The sequence below is a fragment of the Mobula hypostoma genome, chromosome 8 (genome assembly GCF_963921235.1).
Source record: "Mobula hypostoma chromosome 8, sMobHyp1.1, whole genome shotgun sequence".
Lineage (NCBI taxonomy): Eukaryota > Metazoa > Chordata > Chondrichthyes > Myliobatiformes > Myliobatidae > Mobula > Mobula hypostoma.
In genome coordinates this window covers 57,386,260-57,405,902 of record NC_086104.1, presented here as the reverse complement: position 1 = coordinate 57,405,902, position 19,643 = coordinate 57,386,260, and the positions used below count along the sequence as shown (strand labels likewise).

The window sequence follows — 19,643 nt, the reverse complement described above, 5'->3', positions numbered from 1 at the left end:
ATAATGTACTGTGGAGAGCATTCTAACTGGTTGCATCACCATTTAGTATGGAGGAGCCATGGCACAGGATCAGAAAAAGCTGCAGAAAGTTGTAAACTCTGCCAGATTCATCATGGGCACTACCTCTCCAATATCTAGGACATCTTCAAAAGACGATGCCTCAAAAGGCTGCATCGATGGTTAAGGACCCCCTCACCCAGGATATGCCCAGTTCTCATTGCTACCATCAAGGAGGTGGTACAGGAGCCTGAAGACACGCACTCAACTTTTCAGGAACAGCTTCTTCTCCTTTGCCATCAGATTTCAGAATGGGCAATGAATCCATGAACACTACCCTAGTATTTCTTCCCTCTCTTCTTGCATTACTTATCTAATTAAATGTTATATTATATATATATACTTATTGTAATTTCTATTTTTATTATGTGTTGCCCCAAAACAACAAATTTCTTGACAAATGCCAGTGATATTAAACCTGATTCTGAACACCATGATCCCTCTGTTCCCTCACACTGTTAGGAATCCTGCCAGTAACTTTGTACTCCGCCATCAAGTTGAACCTTCCGGAGTGAATTACTTCACACTTTTCCAGATTGAACTCCATCTGTCACTTCTCAGCCAAGCTCTGTGTCCTGTTAATGGCCTGTTGTAACCTACGACAACCTTCTACCACCAGCAATCTTCATGTCATCTGCAAATTACTAACCCATCTTTACACTTCATCGAAGTCATTTATAAAAATCACAAAGAGCAGGAGTCCCAGAACAGATTTCTGCAGAATACAATGAGTCACTGACCTCCAGGAAGAATACACTCCATCTACTATCACCCTCTGCCTTCTCGGGACAAGCCAGTTCTGAATCCACACAACTAAGTTTCTCTGGTTGCAATCCCTCTTGAGTTTCTGAATGAACCTATCATGGGAAATTCAAAGTCCTTACTAAAATCCATATAAACCACACACACAGCACCGCCTTCATCAATTTATTTTGTCTCTTTCTTAAAGTCACTCAGGCTTGGGAGGCATGCCCTGCCCCTCACAGTGATGCTGACTATCCCTAATCAGACTGTGCTTCTCCAAATCCTGTCTCTAAGAATTCCTCTCCAATAGTTTGCCCACTGTTGATGTAGGACTCACTGGTGTATAATTCCCAGGATTATCTTTATTACTGCTCTTGAACAAAGGAGTACATTTGTCATCTTCCAACTTCTGGTTCTACTCCTGTGGTTAGTGAGGACACAAAGATCATTGCCAACAACTCAGCAGTTTCTTCCCTCACTTCCCACAGTAACATGGGGTATTTCCTGTCTGGCTCTGGGGACCTAACTATGTTTGTTCAAAAGTTTCCACACTGCCTCTTTCTTAACCTCAACATGTTCCAGCACATTAGGCTGTACTAAGCTGATCTCAGATTTGTCAAGGTCCCTCTCCCTGGTAAATCCTGAAAAGTATTCACTAAGGACCTCCCTTACCTCATCCTTCTGTTTCATAATATTGTAAAATACTTTAAAATAGTTTTCTTGAAATACACTTACACATTAACTTGATAACACAATGCATTAAAATGAGGATCGTATGACTTTATTTATATTTTACATTCTAATCAAAGTTTAGTATTGTAGGTTCATGACCTGTTTCTTTTACAAAATGCAGGAAGTCTGCAGGCTTTATACCCATTGTAGCTGAATTAGTCATTGGGTGAAAATAGATTCTTTTATGTTCTCCATTTACAAAGTCTGAATCCAATACAAATTTTATATCCCCTTGTTTATCACAAAACAGAGCAAACGGTGTCGCACAACCTTGACCAACTTTTAGTTTTTCTAGCATTGTCCCTTCATCTGCAAAGCGTAGATTTCCACTTCCAACACCCAGCTTCTTTGCTAAGTCATTCAAATTGACTTGTCTATTGTGTAAGACAGTCACCAACCACAAGCTTTTTTTCTTCTTGTCCTTAAGGAACAAGTTCTTACTGTGCGCCCCCTCAAGGTGTTGCACATATGGCATCATAGCCTCAACTGTAAAGACCTGTTAAAAAAAATCAGAAGAACAGGATATTAGACTTAAAAAGGGACATAATTATGCCTTGTGCACTCTTGATTAATTACATCCTGCCCTCTAATCTCAACTAACGTTTACATATGCTCTTGAAAAATTTTTTGTGAAGTCATTAAAAATAACTATAATCATAACCAATAGGAAGCCAATGGGGAATAAAACACTAGAAATAAAAAGCTGATTTCAATAAAACCATCAAGGTCTGGATTTTATCCTGCACATAACTTCTAAAGCAAAGAGTTTCTAAGATCACTGTAGAAATTATTTCATTAACTTCAGTGCTCTTTCTTAGCAATTGGTCTGCAATGAATACAAGAAACTGCAGAGATTTGTGGACACAGGTAAACACATCACAGAAATTAGCCTCCTCACCATGGACTCTGCCCACACTCATTTCTGCCTTGGTAAGGCAAACAGCATAATCAAAGGCCGCACACACACCCCAGGACATGCTATCCTCTCCCCCCACCCCCATTGGACAGAAAATACAAAAGCCTGTAAGTACATACCACTGGGATCAAGGACAGTTTCTACTCTGCCTGTTACGGAAACACCAATACCCAGGAATGGAAAAGGCTACCGAATGTGGTAGATACAGCCTAATCCATCACAGGCAAAGCCCTCTCCACAACTGAGTACATTTACATGGAGTGCTGCCACAAGAAAGCAACTTCCATCATCAAAGACCCCCACCATCCAGGCCATACCCTCTTCTCGCTACTATTATTGGAGAGGAGATACAGAAGCCTTGGGTCCTATGCCACCAGGTTCAGGAACAGTAATTACCCCACAAACATCTTGCTCCTGAACCAACATGGATAACTTCAATCACCGGTACTCTGAGCTGATTATTTGATCTACAGACTCACTTTCAAGGACTCTCTGCAACTTGCATTCTCAGTATTTTTTTAATTGCATTTTGTCTTCTTTTGCACATTGGTTGTTTGTCAGTCTTTGTTTATGTATTATTTTTCATAAATTCTATTTTTTCCCAGCAAAAGCCTGCAACCAAATGAATCTCAAGGCAGTAGATGGTAACTTTGATAATAAATCTGCTTTGAACTCTGAATATTGTGCAGTCACAGTGAACATCCCTATATCACCTTACAGTTGAAGAAAGGTCATTGATAAGCAGCAGATGATGGTTGGGTTGAGGACATACCTCAATAATGACCTGAAAAGATGTCCTGTGGTTGAGATGATTGACCAACTATCACTACACCGATTTTTCCAAGGACTCCAAACAGCAGAGGATTCCTTTACCACTATCACCTTACCGCCTGATTACTATTGATTCTCCTTTATTAAATACTAAATCAAATGTTGCACTAATGTCAAAGGCAGTTAGTCTCACCTCAGCTCTGGAGTTCAGCTTTTTTCCACACTTAGACTAAGGTGGTAATCAGGTCAGGAGCTGAGTGAATTAATTGGGCAAACCCAAGCAGAGATTCGGTAGTACACCATTGCTAAGCAAGTGCTGCATAATGGTATGGAATATCCCTTCCATCAGCTCGCTGATGACTGACAGTAGACCAATGGAGCAGTAACTGGGCCAGTTGGAGTTATCCTGCTTCTTGTAGACAACACACCTGGTTTATTTTCCACAATGCTGGATAGATGCCAATGTTGTAGCTGCACTGGAACAGCTTGGCCAAGGGCATGGCAAGTTCTGGAGCAAAAGTCTTCAGTACTCTTGCTGGAATATTGCTAGTACCCATAGCCTTTGTTGTATTCAATGCTTTTTGCAATGAATTGGCTTAAGAGTGGTATCCATCATGCTGGAGACCACTGGAGGAGGTCAAGATGGATCACCCACTTTGCATATCTGGCTGAGAAAAAGGGCAAACTGTACAGGGCAGTAAAATCGTTCTCATAACCTATTAATATCATTGGAATTATCTAACTAGCTGTGTTTGGTCACTGAAGAGATTAAAAAGAAATGGAATGTATACAGCGCAAAATCTATACTGAAGATAAATTACATTGAAGGGAAAAACAAGCAATTAAGAGTTGCAGATGGAAGCCTGATATAGAATCATGCAGCATTTTAACAATTTTTAGTAGCTTCCACCTTCTCTTGCTTCCCTTTTGAACTTGCTGACTTGAGCAGGGTAATGATTCAATAGTTGATAGAACAGGTCCCAAGATGTCCTTGGTGACAGATACTTAAACTGAAGGACTTGGTAAGTGCCAGATTATTGGAAGTGTACAGGAAATGAATGAACAGGCATACAGGATACTTGCTATTAATGCTGACTGCATGGAATACAAACCATAAAAAATATGCTGTATTGTATGAAACTATAGTCTTACGGGAACTTGAATTTTTAGAAGTGTAAACTGTATGAACTCTTTCTGTTTACCATTTCCTATACTTCACAAGCCGTTCCCCAGAGCTTATTCTATCCTGTATGTTCCTCAGCAAACATGGAGATCTGTATCTGGAAATTTCTCATTTTCTTTTCAAATGATTAAGATGGATAGTTATTTACTTAGGCAATGTCTTGAACAGAGGTGCAGAAGTATTTTTTCGGGGTGGGGAGAGCCAGAATGGTAATCCGAGAAGTTTTTAAGAGCCATTCATATAAGCAGGCAAATCTTAAATCTTCTTGGGGGTGCTTACTATTGTCCTTCTGACTGCAATCTGACATTAGAATTCTCCTGGAATCCAATAGTAAATCAACCTCTTGGAGTTTTCTTGATGTTCCAGGAAAACAGGAAATTGTCTTTCCAGGAAATTGTGCCAGGTTTTAAATTCTATTTGAACAGTAATGGTTCTGAACAAAAAAAGAGGTTACCTCTAGGTCACTTGTGATTTCAAAATTAAGCCACTTAACAAATGCAGTTACATGGTTTCAGGTTTCTTTTCTAGTTTTTTAAAAATTATTCTTAAATTTTGTTATGCTGTGATTAACTTTTAGTACATTTTAACGTTTTTTTGTGAATGTCAACATTCAAAAACTTTCAGAGAAAGGCAGTTTTGCTTGAGGGGGATGACTTCCAAAGCTCCACAGGGATCTCCCCCAACCCCTCCCACTCCTAAATCTCTTACTAGCTCTTCTTTCAGTTAGTCCTGACGAAGGGTCTCGGCCTGAAACGTCGACTGTACCTCTTCCTAGAGATGCTGCCTGGCCTGCTGTGTTCACCAGCAACTTTTATGTCTGTTGCTTGTTTTGGTCCCACCCAACCCCCGCCCGCGTCAATGCAGATTGGTGATAACATATCCTCTTCACTGACGATCAACACTGGTGCACCTCTGGGGTGTGTGCTTAGCCCACTGCTCTACTCTCTATATACACATGACTGTGTGGCTAGGCAGAGCTCAAATACCATCTATAAATCTGCTAATGATACAACCATTGTTGGTAGAATCTCAGCTGGTGACGAGAGGGCATACTGGAGTGAGATATGCCAACTAGTGGAGTAGTGTCGCAGCAACAATCTGGGACTCAATGCAGTAGGACGAAGGAGCTGATTGTGGAGTTCCAGAAGGGTAAGATGAAGGAACACATACCAATCCATAGAGGGATCAGAAGTGGAGAGAGTGAGCAGTTTCAAGTTCCTGGGTGTCAAGATCTCTGAGGATCTAACCTGGTCCTAACATATCGATGCAGTTATAAAGACGGCAACACAGCGGCTAAATTCATTGGAGTTTGAAGAGATTTGGTATGTCAACAAATACATTCAAAAACTTCTTAGATATACCGTGGAGAGCATTTTGACAGGCTGCATCACTGTCTGGTATGGGGGGTGGGGGGGGGGGCGGGCTTCTGCACAGGACCAAAAGAAACTGCAGAGGGTTGTAAATTTAGTTGGCTCCATCTTGGGTACTAGCCTACAAAGTACCCAGGATATCTTCAAGGAGCGGTGTCCAGAAAGGCAGCGTCCATTATTAAGGACCTCCAGCACTCAAGGCAAGCCCTTTTCTCACTGTTACCATCAGACAGGAGGTACAGAAGCCTTAAGGCACACACTCAGCAATTCAGGAACAGCTTCTTCCCCTCTGCCATCGATTCCTAAATGGATTTTGAACCCTTGGACACTACCCCATTTTTTTACATTTCTGTTTTTTGCACGATTTTTAATCTGTTGATGACTCAAAGGTTGGGGGTGTTGTGGATAGTGTGAAGGGCTGTCAGAGGTTACAGCAGGACACTGATAGGATGCAAAACTGGGCTGAGAACTGGCAGATGGAGTTCAACCCAGGTAAGTGTGAGGTGGTTCATTTTGGTAGGTCAAATACGATGGCAGAATGTAGTATTAATGGTAAGACTCTTGGCAGTGCGGAGGATCAGAGGGATCTTGGTCTGCGCAGGTTGACCTTGTGGTTAAGAAGGCATACGGTGCATTGGACTTCATCAACCGTGGGACTGAGTTTAAGAGCTGAGAGGTAATGTTGCAGCTATATAGGACCCTGGTCAGGCCCCACTTAGAGTACTGTGCCCAGTTCTGGTCACCTCACTACAGGAAGGATGTGGAAACTATAGAAAGGGTGCAGAGGAGATTTACAAGGATGTTGCCTGGATTGGGGAGTATGCTTTATGACAGGGGTGGCCAACCTTCTACATTCCACACATCAATTTTTTCACTCACGAGTTCAGATGCGCCATACAACTCTTGTACTCCCATTCAATTCTTGTAAAAATGTTAATATAGAACGCGTGCGTGAAAAAAATTGACGGATGGAATGTTAACGGTTGGCCACCCCTGCTTTATGAGAATAGGTTGCGTGAATTTGGCGTTTTCTCCTTGGAGCGACGGAGGACGAGAGGTGACCTGATAGAGGTGTATAAGATGATGAGAGGCATTGATCGTGTGGGTAGTCAGAGGCTTTTTCCCAGGGCTGAAATGGCGGTCACAAGAGAACACAGTTTTAAAATGCTTGAAAGTAGGTACAGAGGAGATGTCAGGGTTAAATTTTTTTATGCAGAGAGTGGTGATTGCGTGGAATGGGCTGCCGGCGATGGTGGTGGAGGCAGATACAATAAGGTCTTTTAAGAGACTCCTAGATAGGTACAGGGAGCTTAGAAAAAACCCCTCTAATGGGTAACCGTAGGTAATTTCTAAAATAAGTACATGTTCGGCACAGCATTGTGGGCCAAAGGGCCTGTATTGTGCTATAGTTTTTCTACGTTTTTATTCACTATAGGTATACTGTAATTGTTTGATTTATTTATTATTTTATTTTGTGGTTGTTTTCTTCTTCTTCTTCTATATTATGTATTGCATTGAACTGCTGCTGCTAAGTTAACAATTTTCACGTCACATGCCGGTGATAATAAACCTGATTCTGATTCTGATTCTGATCCAGGACCTCAAACAGTTCTTCTGGTGAAGCAGCAACTTACTAGCATTTTTTCCAATGGAGTGTATTGCTGTTGGTACTCACAAGGTAATCTCCCCAATGTTGAAGAGGACCACACTGGACTGGGCTCCCTGTCTGGAATTTTCACCTGGCCCATAAATATACCCTTGCACTCACCTGGGCCAAATGCAGAGACCTTCTGCTTTCCAGAGTCCAACAGCAAGGTTGAAATAATAATTGAGTTATGGGTGATTAAGTACAAAGGCTCTGAAGCTACAGGTAGAGCACAGAACAGTATAGTACAGGAACAGGTCCTTCAGTCTACTCTGTCTGTGCCGACCATAATGACAAATTAAACTTATCCTATCTGCCTGCATATAGACATAGAACATAGAACATAGAATAGTACAGCACAGTGCAGGCCCTTCGGCCCACAATGTTGTGCCGACCCTCAAACCCTGCCTCCCATATAAGCCCCCACCTTAAATTCCTCCATATACCTGTCTAGTAGTCTCTTAAACTTCACTAGGGTATCTGCCTCCACCACTGACTCAGGCAGTGCATTCCACGAACCAACCACTCTCTGAGTAAAAAACCTTCCTCTAATATCCCCCTTGAACTTCCCACCCCTTACCTTAAAGCCATGTCCTCTTGTATTGAGCAGTGGTGCCCTGGGGAAGAGGCGCTGGCTATCCACTCTATCTATTCCTCTTATTATCTTGTACACCTCTATCATGTCTCCTCTCACCCTCCTTCCCTCCAAAGAGTAAAGCCCTAGCTCCCTTAATCTCTGATCATAATGCATACTTTCTAAACCAGGCAGCATCCTGGTAAATCTCCTCTGTACCCTTTCCAATGCTTCCACATCCTTCCTATAGTGAGGTGACCAGAAATGGACACAGTACTCCAAGTGTGGCCTAACCAGAGTTTTATAGAGCTGCATCATTACATCGCGACTCTTAAACTCTATCCCTCGACTTATGAAAGCTAACACCCCATAAGCTTTCTTCACTACCCTGTCCACCTGTGAGGCAACTTTCAAGGATCTGTGGACATGTACCCCGAGATCCCTCTGCTCCTCCACACTACCAAGTATCCTGCCATTTACTTTGTACTCTGCCTTGGAGTTTGTCCTTCCAAAGTGTACCACCTCACACTTCTCTGGGTTGAACTCCATCTGCCACTTCTCAGCCCACTTCTGCATCCTATCAATGTCTCTCTGCAATCTTTGACAATCCTCTACACTATCTACAACACCACCAACCTTTGTGTCGTCTGCAAACTTGCCAACCCACCCTTCTACCCCTACATCCAGGTCGTTAATAAAAATCACGAAAAGTAGAGGTCCCAGAACAGATCCTTGTGGGATACCACTAGTCACAATCCTCCAATCTGAATGTACTCCCTCCACCACCAACCTCTGCCTTCTGCAGGCAAGCCAATTCTGAATCCACCTGGCCAAACTTCCCTGGATCCCATGCCTTCTAACTTTCTGAATAAGCCTACCATGTGGAACCTTGTCAAATGCCTTACTAAAATCCATATAGATCACATCCACTGCACTACCCTCATCTATATGCCTGGTCACCTCCTCAAAGAACTCTATCAGGCTTGTTAGACATGATCTGCCCTTCACAAAGCCATGCTGACTGTCCCTGATCAGATCATGATTCTCTAAATGCCTATAGATCCTATCTCTAAGAATCTTTTCCAAAAGCTTTCCCACCACGGACGTAAGGCTCACTGGTCTATAATTACCCAGACTATCCCTACTACCTTTTTTGAACAAGGGAACAACATTCGCCTCCCTCCAATCCTCCGGTACCATTCCCGTGGACAACGAGGACATAAAAATCGTAGCCAGAGGCTCAGCAATCTCTTCTATCGCCTCGAGGAGCAGCCTGGGGAATATTCCGTCAGGCTCCGGGGACTTATCTGTCCTAATGTATTTTAACAACTCCAACACCTCCTCTCCTTTAATATCAACATGCTCCAGAACATCAACCTCACTCATATTGTCCTCACCATCATCAATTTCCCTCTCATTGGTGAATACTGAAGAGAAGTATTCATTGAGGACCTCGCTCACTTCCACAGCCTCCAGGCACATCTTCCCACCTTTATCTCTAATCAGTTCTACCTTCACTCCTGTCATCCTTTTTTTTCTTCACATAATCTATATTCCTTCATGCTCTGCATTTTCATATGCTTTTCTAAGTGTATCTTAAATGGCACTCTTGAGTCTGCTTCCATAAACACCTCTGGCAGCCCTGCAACTCTGAAATATTTAAGCCTGCTCATCTCCTTTAAACTTTTCCTCCCTCTACTGTTTGACATTCTGACCCTGGGAAAAGGACTCTATTTACCCTATCTGTGACTGACATAATTTTATAAACCTGTTACAAGGTCTCCGCTCATCTCGGATACTACAGAAAAAGCAATCCAAGTTTCCCCAACCTCTCCTTATTGCTAATATTCTGTATTCCAGGCAACATCTTGGTGAACCTCTTCTGCACCCTTTCCAAAACCGCCATGTCCTTCCTGTAATGGGTGACCAGAACTCCAAATGCATCCTCAACAAAGATTTGTACAGCTGCAACATGACGTTCTGACACTTATTGTCAATGCCCAGATTGATGAAGGCAAGCACATCACATGACTAGATAAGAAATGTATAACCACTTTCATGGGGCTATACTACAGACCACTAACAGTCAGAGGGATTGAGAGGAACATATTTGTAGAGAGATCACAGACTGTTGCAGGAAACGTAAGATTGTTACAGTAGATGAATTTAACTTTCCACATATTGACTGGGACTCCCATACTGTAAAAGGACTAGATGGGATAGAGTTTGTCAAATGAGCTTAGGAAAGTTTCCTGAGTCAGTACATGAAAGCCCCAAGTGATAGATAGATCTGCTGTTAGGGAATGAGATAGGGCAGGTGACAGAAGTTTGTGTAGGGGAACACTTTGCATCTAGTGATCACAATGTCATAAGTTTCGGAGTAAGAATGGAAAAAGATAGGTCTGGTCCACTGACTGAGATTCTAAATTGGAGAAAAGCTAATTTTGATGGTATTAGAAATAATTTGGCAAGTGTGGATTGTGACAGGCTGTTTTCTGGCAAAGGTGTACTTGCTAACTGGGAGACCTTCAAAAGTGAAATTTTGAGAGTACAAAGCTTATATGTGCCAGTCAGAATAAAAGATAAAGATAACAAGTGTAAAGAACCTTGGTTTTCAAGAGTTACCAAGGCCTTGGTTAAGAGAGAAAAAAAAAAGAGCAGGTATAGGCAGATGGGAAAACATGGGGTGCTTATGGAGAATAAGAAATGCTAGAGAACACCCAGGGCCTGACAAGGTGTTCCCTCCGACCCTATGGGAGGCAGTTACAGAAATTGCTGGGGCCCTAGCAAAGATATTTAAAACATCCTTGGTGACAGGAGAGATACCAGAGGATTGGAGGATAGACAATGTTGTTCCGCTGTTTAAAAAAGGCTCTAAACATAAACCGAGTTATACGCTCATGACTCTGACATCAGTTGTAGGAAAGTTATTGGAAGATATTCTAAGGGGCTATATATATAAATATTTGGACAGATGTGGACTGATTAAGGATAATCAGCATGGCTTCATGCGTGGTAGGTCATGTCTAACCAATCTTATAGTTTTTCAAGGAAGTTACTAGGAAAGTGGATGAAGGCAAAGCAGTGGATGCCACCTACATGGATGTCGACAAGGTCTCTGACTGAGACTAGTGCTGTGCCACAGGGATCGGTGCTGGGTCCTTTGTTGTTTGACATCTATATCAATGATCTGGATGATAACGAGGTCAACTGGATCAGCAAATTTGTGGATGCCACCAAGATTGGGTGTGTAGTGGACAGCGAGGAAGGCTATCATGGCTTGCAGAGGAATCTGGATCAGCTTGAAAAATGGACTGAAAAATGGCAGATGGAATTTAATGCGGACAAGTGCGAGGTGTTGCACTTCGGTCGGACCAACCAGGGTAGGTCTTGCATAGTGAACCGTAGGGCACTGAGTGTGGTAGAACAATGGGATCTGGTAATATCATAAGGACCATATGACATAGGAGCAGAATTAGGCCATTCAGCCCATCAAGTCTGCATCACCATTAACATCATTCACTACTCTCTGACTAAAAAAAAATTCTCCTTACCTCTCTGTTCTAAAAGGTCGCCCCCTCAATTTTGATGCTGTGCCCTCTAGGTCTCGATACCCCCACCATAGAAAACATCCTCTCCAAATCCACCCCACCTAGTCCTTTCAACATTCGGAATGTTTCAATGAGATCCCCTGCATTCTTCTAAATTCCAGTGAGTACAGGCCCAAAGCACCAAATGCTCTTCATATGTTAACCCCTTCAATCCCAGGATCATCGTTATGGTCCATAATTCATTGAAAGTGGTGTCACAGGTAGATCTAGTCATAAAGAAAACTTCTGATACATTGGCCTTCATAAATAAAAGTATTGAGTACAGGAGATGGGATGTTACGTTGAAGTTGTCCAAGACATTGGTGAGTCCTGTCAAAGGGTTTTGGCATGAAATGTATACTGTACTCTTTTCCTAGATGGCCTGCTGAGTTCCTCTACCATTTTGTGTGTGTTGCTAAGGCATTGGTGAGGCCTAGTTTGGAGTACTGTGTGCAGTTTTAGTCACCTACTTACAGGAAAGAATATAGAACATAGAAATCTACAGCAAATTACAGGCCCCTCAGCCCACAATGTGGTGCTGACCATGTAACCTACTCTAGAAACTGCCTAGAGTTACCCTACCGCATAGTAAATAAGGTTGAAAGAGTGCAGAGAAAACTTACAAGGACGTTGCTGAGTCTGGAGGACTTGAGTTATAAGGAAAGATTGAATAGGTTAAGACTTTTCATAGAAGTATACAAAATTATGAGGGGTATAGACAGGGTAAATGCAAACAGACTTTGTCCACTGAGGTTGGGTGGGACTACAACCAGAGGTCATGGGTTAAAGGTGAAAGATGAAAAGTTTAAAAGGGAACATGACAGGAACCTTCTTCACTCAGAGGATCGTTAGAATGTGAAATGAGCTGGCAGCACAGGCGGTGCGTGCAAGCTCAATTTCAACATTTAAGCAAATTTTGGATAGGTATGTGGATAGTAGCGGTATGGAGAGCTATAGTCCTGATGCAGGTCGATTGGGAGTCGGCAGTTTAAATGGGTGTGTTTCTGTGCTCTACTTTTCTATGAATTCATTACTACTGTTATCTACTTACCTTGTCACTTTCAAGGAAATATGGACTTTTACCGCCAAATCCCTCTGTATATCAATGCTCCAAAGGGTCCCAACATTTATATTACATTTGAACTCCCAAAAACTGCAACTCATTACACTTGCGCGAATTAAATTCCTTCTGCCATTTATTTGCCCATATCTGCAACTGGTCCATTCCCTGTTGTAACCTTTGGCAACCTTTTTCACTTTCCACAGGTCCGCCAACTTTTGTGTCATTGCGAAACTTACTAATCAGCCTGCCTACATTTTGTCCCAATTATTTATACTTACTTACAAACATACTGGATTTGGTAACCATATTTCCACAGTATTACCATGAAAGGCATCATTAGAACACAACACAAGGCTGCTGTGAAAAAGCAACTACTGAAACGAACTGAAACTGCAATTACATCGGACTTTTGAGTTTATTATTATGGGAGGTCTTTTACGTGCAGGAAGAATGTCTTGTACGCAGGCGTCCTTAAACGACAGGCCACAGCCAGCGTGACCCCGCCCCTTCATTCGTGCTGTCTGAACTGGATGAATGGGTTGATTTATTTGGAACAGAGTTTGAGGGACGTGGAACTAAGCTGTAGAAAACTAAGGGAGGCCCTTAAACCGTCGACAAGAACGGCTTAGTTCTCTTAGACGCGCGGCCGAGAACAAGGGCGGGTGAATATAATATAATTGGTAAAAGAGTTTGGAATTGAATTTCACCCAGAAGGTGCAGAATTCCGGGCCTTGCTGGTAAAACGATAGTAAGAGATTCTTAACGTTGGATTGCCCTTTTTTTTGGCTACCATGAAAACAATGGGCCAAATAGCCTCCTTAGTCCAGTCCATTTCGTTCGGGTAAAAATAGTTATTCCAGATACAGTACAAAGATTTAAAGGATACGTTTGCAACAAAAATGTATTTCCGTGACTTACAAAGCACTCCACTTGCTCTGACTCTCTGAGTCAAATTTAACTTTGGGTTGTAGTCTCCCAGGTTGGGGGCATTGACGCGGGCGGGGGTTGGGTAGGCGCCCGTCTGCGGGCGATCGGTGGGGAAGCGGTAAACGTGGCGTTGGCAAGAAGCTCTGCTTAGCCTGTCACCCTCTGAGTCAATCGATGCCTTGGCACCGGACTCACTCACCTCGGGGTGCTCCTCACATACTGTCTCGATGTTCAGCCCTTTCAGATAATCTTCTAGCTCTTTTCGCATCTCATTCGAAGCCATTCCGCCCTTTTCCTGCAGCCGCTCAGCAAAATCGAATGGCTCAGAATGTTACTTCCTGGTCACATCCGCAGGCTCATATTTCACTGCTGGAGACACAAGACCGCGATTGGCATGTACTGTAGTATCAGAATCAGGTTTAATATCACCAGCATATATCGTGAAACTTGTTAACTTTGCGGCAGCAGTACATAATAAATACATGATTTTAAAAATATCGTGGAAAAAGCTGAATTACAGTACGTATATGTATATTAAATAGTTAAAATAGTGCAAAAACAAATAAAAAGTAGTGAGACAATGTTTATAGGTCAAATGTCCATTTAGAAATTGGACGGCAGAGGGGAAGAAGCGGCTCCTGAATCGCTGAGTGTGACTTCAGGCTTCTGTACCTCCTTCCCGATGGTAACAGTGAAAGGAGGGCGTGTCGTGGGTAATGGGGGTCCTTAATGATGGACGCCAGCTTCCAGAAGCACCGCTGCTTGAAAATGTCTTGGATACTACGGAGGTTAGTATCCATGGCGGAACTGACTAATTGTACAACTTTCTGCACCTTACTTCAATTCTGTGTAGTAACTTCCCCTCACCATCACCAGACGATGATGCAGCCAGTCAGAGTGCTCTCCACAGTACGCCCTCAGGAGTTTTCGGGTGTTTTTTAGTGATAAACCAAATCTCCTCAAACTCCTAATGAAATATAGTCATTATCTTGCCTTCTTTATAGCTGCATCAATATGTTGCTACCAGGTTAGGTCCTCAAGAGATATTGACACCCAGGAACTGGAAATTGCTCACTCTCTCACCTGACCCCTCGATGAGAATTAGTGTGTATTCCTTTGCCTTACCCTTTCTGAAACCCTCCATCAGCTCTTTGGTCTTACTAGCACTGAGTGCAAGGTTGTTGCTGCACCACTCAACTAGCTGGTCTATCTCGCTCCTGTATGCACACTTGTCACCATTCTGCCAACAATAGTTGTATCATTAGCAAATTTATAGATGGCATTTGAGCTATGCCTAGCAACTTCAATTTTAGCAACTTTCTCCTGTTCGAGTCCTTCCCTGGATCTTTTAGTTGTTGATTTTTAAAAAATGTATGTTTTCTCCAACTGGATCTGGAATATATTAAGCCATCCTGGGATAAAGAGTGATAACACATTGTACATTAGCGGTTTCTTTTGTTGCTATTTATAGACCCACTAAATAGTTTTGCAATTTAATTGTAAGAGAAATTACCTTAATTGCTAAAGCAAATCGCTCGTCCATCAGTAATACTGCACTAGTAGTTGGATTGAATTTGAATTATTTATTTGAAAAAAAACTTCTAATTTTAAAATACAGCAGGAATTCCCACCAGCCTCAGGTCATTGGAGCAAAATAAAGGAGATGTTCAAAATCAGAAACATAAACAGAAAATGCTGTATGCTTTCAGCAAATCAGGCAGCATCTGTGGGAGAAGATTCTGGGTGTCAATATCTCCGAGAACCTAACCTGGATGCAACATATTGATACAGCTATAAAAAAGGCAAGACAGTGGCTATATTTCATCAGAGTTTGAGGAGATTTGAATTGTCAACTAAAACACTTGAAAACATCTACAAATGTACTGTGGAGAGCATTCTGTTGGCTGCATCACTGTCTGGTATGAGGGGGGGCTACTGCACAAACTCAAAATAAGTTGCAGAAACTCGTAAAATTAGGCAGCTCTATCATGGGTACCAGCCTCCATAGTATCCAAGACATCTTCAAAGAGTGGTGTTTTACGAAGATGGTGTCCATTATTAAGGAACCCCACCACCCAAGATATGCAGAAGCCTGAAGGCACATACTGAGTGATTCAGGAACAGCTTCTTCCCCTCTGCCATCCGATTCCTAAATGGACATTGAGCTCATGAACACTACCTCACTGCTTTTTTTATTTGTTACTTTGCACTACTTATTTTAATAGATATATATATAATTAATGTAACTCAAATTTTTTCTCTATTTGTTTATCATGTATTTCATTGTATTGCTGCTGTAAACTTAACAAAATTTCATGACATATGCCAGTGATATTAAGTATGAATTAAAATAAAAATAGAATTGACCTTTTGGGTCAAGGAGCTTCATCAAAACTATGAAAATGAGGAAATAAATGTTTTATATCACAGAGCAGAGAGACACTGAGACATCAGAAGGAATATCTCTGCAAATGAAAGTTGCCAAGATAACAATGACAGTAAATAACTGGCACCCTTGGGACTGTGATGGCACCAGACTATTGAATATTGCTGCTATTAATACCCCAATACACTTACAATTTACTCTTTTTAAATGTTACAATTTGGTGAAATAAATTTTCCTGTGAACCAAGTGACTAAATTGAATAAAGAAAATGGGTTCCCAGTGAGTTGAAAAGAGCAGGGGAAACAGAAACCACCATGATTTATGGGGAAATAAAACTCGATGGCAGATTACCGCACTTTTACTGTATTGGAGAGACATAAATGAAACAAATTGATACGAAGATTCTGCCACATTCATGGAGAGTAAAATGATTTACCTCAAATAGTTAAATTCAGTATTAGAACTCAATAGTTTTAACATATTCAGATAAATGAGTAGGTGACATTTCTCGAAATTACATTGGGTATTGTTTAGAAGGTGGTGATGGCTAAATTATTAAACATATTGAACAAGGTAAATCAATTTCTTGAAGCCTCGGGATCCATGCATACAAGGAGATGGGTTCCGAAGCGGGTAATCAACACTGATTCTCTTGAATGGTGGAAACGGCCGCCCTTTGCCTCTACGAAACTTGGCACCACACCTGCAGCTTTACAACAACCTGTTTTCTCACTTCCGACCTTCACAGACTCACAACGTCTGCAATCTTCTACTTGCTCCCCTCACAACCTGAATCAGGCCTCAGTTCCAAGCGCCGTCGGCTGCTCTCTGTTTCCCCGGGACACAGGCCGGCCGCTGGCGGACAGGGGACGCTCCTTCACCACAAATCTGCAGCGCCGAAATTACGCGTCCATGACGCCAGAGCCGTGCATTGTGGGGAATTCAATGGTGGCTTCCATGGACAGGAGGAGGTGAAATACAGCTACGGGAAAACTCCATGCTGTACGGGAGCTAAGGGGGTTCTCTGCCCTCGGTACTGGTATGTAGGACGGGCCTGGTCCTTCATGATAGTGGGGGAATTTCGTTATTCTTTGTGAATTGTGTGTATTCATCTTTAAAGAGTTTTACTTCATTCTCCCTCTCACCTATGTAGTTTCAGCTCTTTTCATTTACTACACGAACGCAACAAGCCGAAGTTCCCGAAGATTCCCTTCAAGCACTTTGCACCGAACCTGTATCTTTCTCCATTTTCTCATCAACTCTTGTAGTACATCTCCAGATTCAGAGCTACACCGGACACATTTGTCAATCAGGTGGCTTAACCCTGCAAACTCTCATCCTATCGGAGAACTTTCTTTTGTTTCATTGTCCCAACTCTCTGAAATCTAAAATTAGCTTTCTTTCTTTCTTTCTACATCCAGCACATTGTCAGTTCTGCAAGTTGTGGTGTGATCCCACCATCATTTACATTTTCTCCATGACCCTTTCTGCTTTCTACAGGGACCACTCTCTCTGTGATTCCCTTGATTGTGCAACCCTTTCTGTCCATCTCTCTCCTTCCCTGTAAGTGGTGCAACACTTATCCTTCCATCCCTTCCCTCACCATGGTCATAAACTACCCTTCCAGGTGAGGCAGTGATTTAGACACACCTCCTCCAAGTTTGTCCCATGCATTTGTTTTTTGTGACATGGCCTCCTCTGCATTGCTGAGACCAGTTACTGCCTAGCAAATGTATTGCTAAACTGTTCCCTGTCCTCTGTGGTTATCTTGAATCCTTGAATGCAATCTATTTCATCTCTCCTCCCTATTTCTGTACTAATCAGTCTACCCTGGGGGCTTCTGCACTGTCAGGATGAGACTATCTAAAAGAACAACATCTCATTCTGCCACCTCTCTTGACATCTAAAGTTCCCTTACCTTGCCATCCTTGTCCTTCCTTCTTACTGGAACATATCTGTCTTGTACCCAGGGCAGTATTTTAATACCCTCCAGATATCAGATGTGGACTTGCCCAAAAACAGCTCTTCCCAATTAACCCTCCTTACTCCTGCCAATGCTCTCCTGCCAGCCCCATATTTATCTATATCTACTTTACTTTCCTTTATACTTTAATGTTGCCAAACAATTGATACTAGAACGTACAGTCATCACAGCGATATTTGAGTCTGTGCTTCCGGCTCCCTAGATTACAAATCGATAGTACATATTAAAAATTTAAATTATAAATCATGAATAGAAAATAGAAAAATGGAAAGTAAGGTAGCACAAAAAAAAAACCGAGAGGCAGGTCCGGATATTTGGAGGGTACGGCCCAGATCCGGGTCAGGATCCGTTTAGCAGTCTTATCACAGTTGGAAAGAAGCTGTTCCCAAATCTATAGCTTTCTTAAGGAGTTGTGATGACTAATTGTTCTCCCACTAAAAGGCCAGTCACCTGGCTGGGCTCAATACTCAACACCAGGTCCAATAGTGGCCCCTCCACTTGTCTGACTATCTACATATTAATTTAAGCAACCTCCTGGATGCAGCTAACAAATTCTGCCCCATTTAAACGTCATGGAGATCCTAGTCTATATTAAGGAAATTAAACTCACTCACGACAACAACCCTTCATTAATCTGCCCGCATATCTGTTCTATAATATCCTGGTGGTTGCTGAGGGTGTCTGTAGTATCATCCCGTCAGTGTAATTACACTTTTCTTGTATTTAAATTCTACCCGTCTGGACTCAATGGATGAGCCCTCATTATGTCCCCTGCAGGTGCAACTGTGATATTGTTCTTGACTAATAGTGCTACTCCACCACCACCTCCTCCTCTTTTACTTACTTCTGTTTATTCTAAAACATCAAAACTTGGGAATATTAAGCATCTGTTCCTGTTCCCCTTTCAACTAAGTCCCTGTTATGGCCACATCATAAGACATTGGAGCAGAAATAGGCTATTTGAGCCATCGAATCTGTGTCACCATTCCATCATGGCTGATTTATTATCCCTTTCAACCTCAATCTCCTGCCTTCTCCCTGTAACCTTTTACTCCCTGATTAATCAAGAACCTATCAACCTCTGCTTTAAATATACCTAACGACTTAGCCTCCAAAGCCATCTGTGGCAACGAATTTCATAGATTCACACTCTGGCTAAAAAAAATTCCTCCTTATCTCTGTCTCTCTCTTCTGAAGCTGTGCACTGTGGATCTAGACTTCCCCATTGTAGGAAACATCTCCTCTGTCAAGGCCTTTCAATATTTGATAAATTGCAGTGAGACCTCCCACCCCCTATTCTTCTAAACTCCAGTGAGTCCAGATTCAGAGCCATCAAATGCTCCTTGTACGTTAACCCTTTAATTCATTGAATCATTCTTGTGAGCATCCTGTGGACCATCTCCAACGCCAGCACGTCTTTCCTTAGATGGAGGTCCAGAACTGCTTTCAATATGGGAAGTGCAGTTTGACCAATGCCTTATAAAGCCTCAGCATTATGTCTTTGCTTTTATGTTCTAGTCCTTTCAAAAAGAATGCTGATATTGCATTTGCCTTCCTTACCACCAAATCAATCTGCAAGTTAACCTTTTGGGAATCATGTACAAGGACTCTCAAGGCCCTTTGCACCTCAGATTTTTGAAATTTCTCCCCTTTAGAAAATAGTCTATGCCTTTATTCCTTCTACCAAAGTTCATGACCATA

At 42.2% G+C, this 19,643-nt stretch overlaps 2 protein-coding genes across 8 annotated transcripts in view; one reads left to right on the top strand and one right to left on the bottom strand.

Annotated features, from left to right (window-relative positions):
* Positions 1-1,562: 1,562 nt before the first annotated feature.
* Positions 1,563-16,852, bottom strand: prorsd1 (prolyl-tRNA synthetase domain containing 1). 6 transcript variants are annotated; one of them, XM_063055063.1, is made up of 3 exons: positions 16,713-16,852; positions 13,772-13,941; positions 1,563-2,029 (listed from the first exon to the last, which is right to left on the bottom strand). In XM_063055063.1, the coding sequence occupies exons 2-3, from the start codon at positions 13,853-13,855 to the stop codon at positions 1,601-1,603; spliced, it is 513 nt and encodes a 170-aa protein (XP_062911133.1). In that variant the 5' UTR covers positions 13,856-13,941; positions 16,713-16,852; the 3' UTR covers positions 1,563-1,600. The 6 variants fall into 6 exon arrangements, with proteins under 6 accessions (XP_062911133.1, XP_062911131.1, XP_062911129.1 ...); XM_063055061.1 differs by having other exon boundaries at positions 16,692-16,829; XM_063055059.1 differs by having other exon boundaries at positions 16,680-16,816.
* An 11-nt stretch (positions 16,853-16,863) lies between these two features.
* mtif2 (mitochondrial translational initiation factor 2) overlaps positions 16,864-19,643 on the top strand; it is a 29,903-nt gene continuing 27,123 nt past the window's right edge. Inside the window, exon 1 of one of the 2 annotated variants that reach the window (XM_063055057.1) lies at positions 16,864-16,997. The gene's annotated coding sequence lies outside the window, so the exon portion shown is untranslated. The remainder of the gene's footprint in view (positions 16,998-19,643) is intronic. The other variant, XM_063055056.1, reaches the window with a different exon arrangement.

Coding starts and splice junctions, on each gene's coding strand:
- prorsd1 (XM_063055063.1), bottom strand. CDS start 13,855: ATGGCTTCGAATGAGATGCGAAAAGAGCTAGAAGATTATCTGAAAGGG. Junction 2,030..13,771: donor TATGTGAGGAGCACCCCGAG/GTGAGTGAGTCC, acceptor TTTTTTTAACAG/GTCTTTACAGTTGAGGCTAT.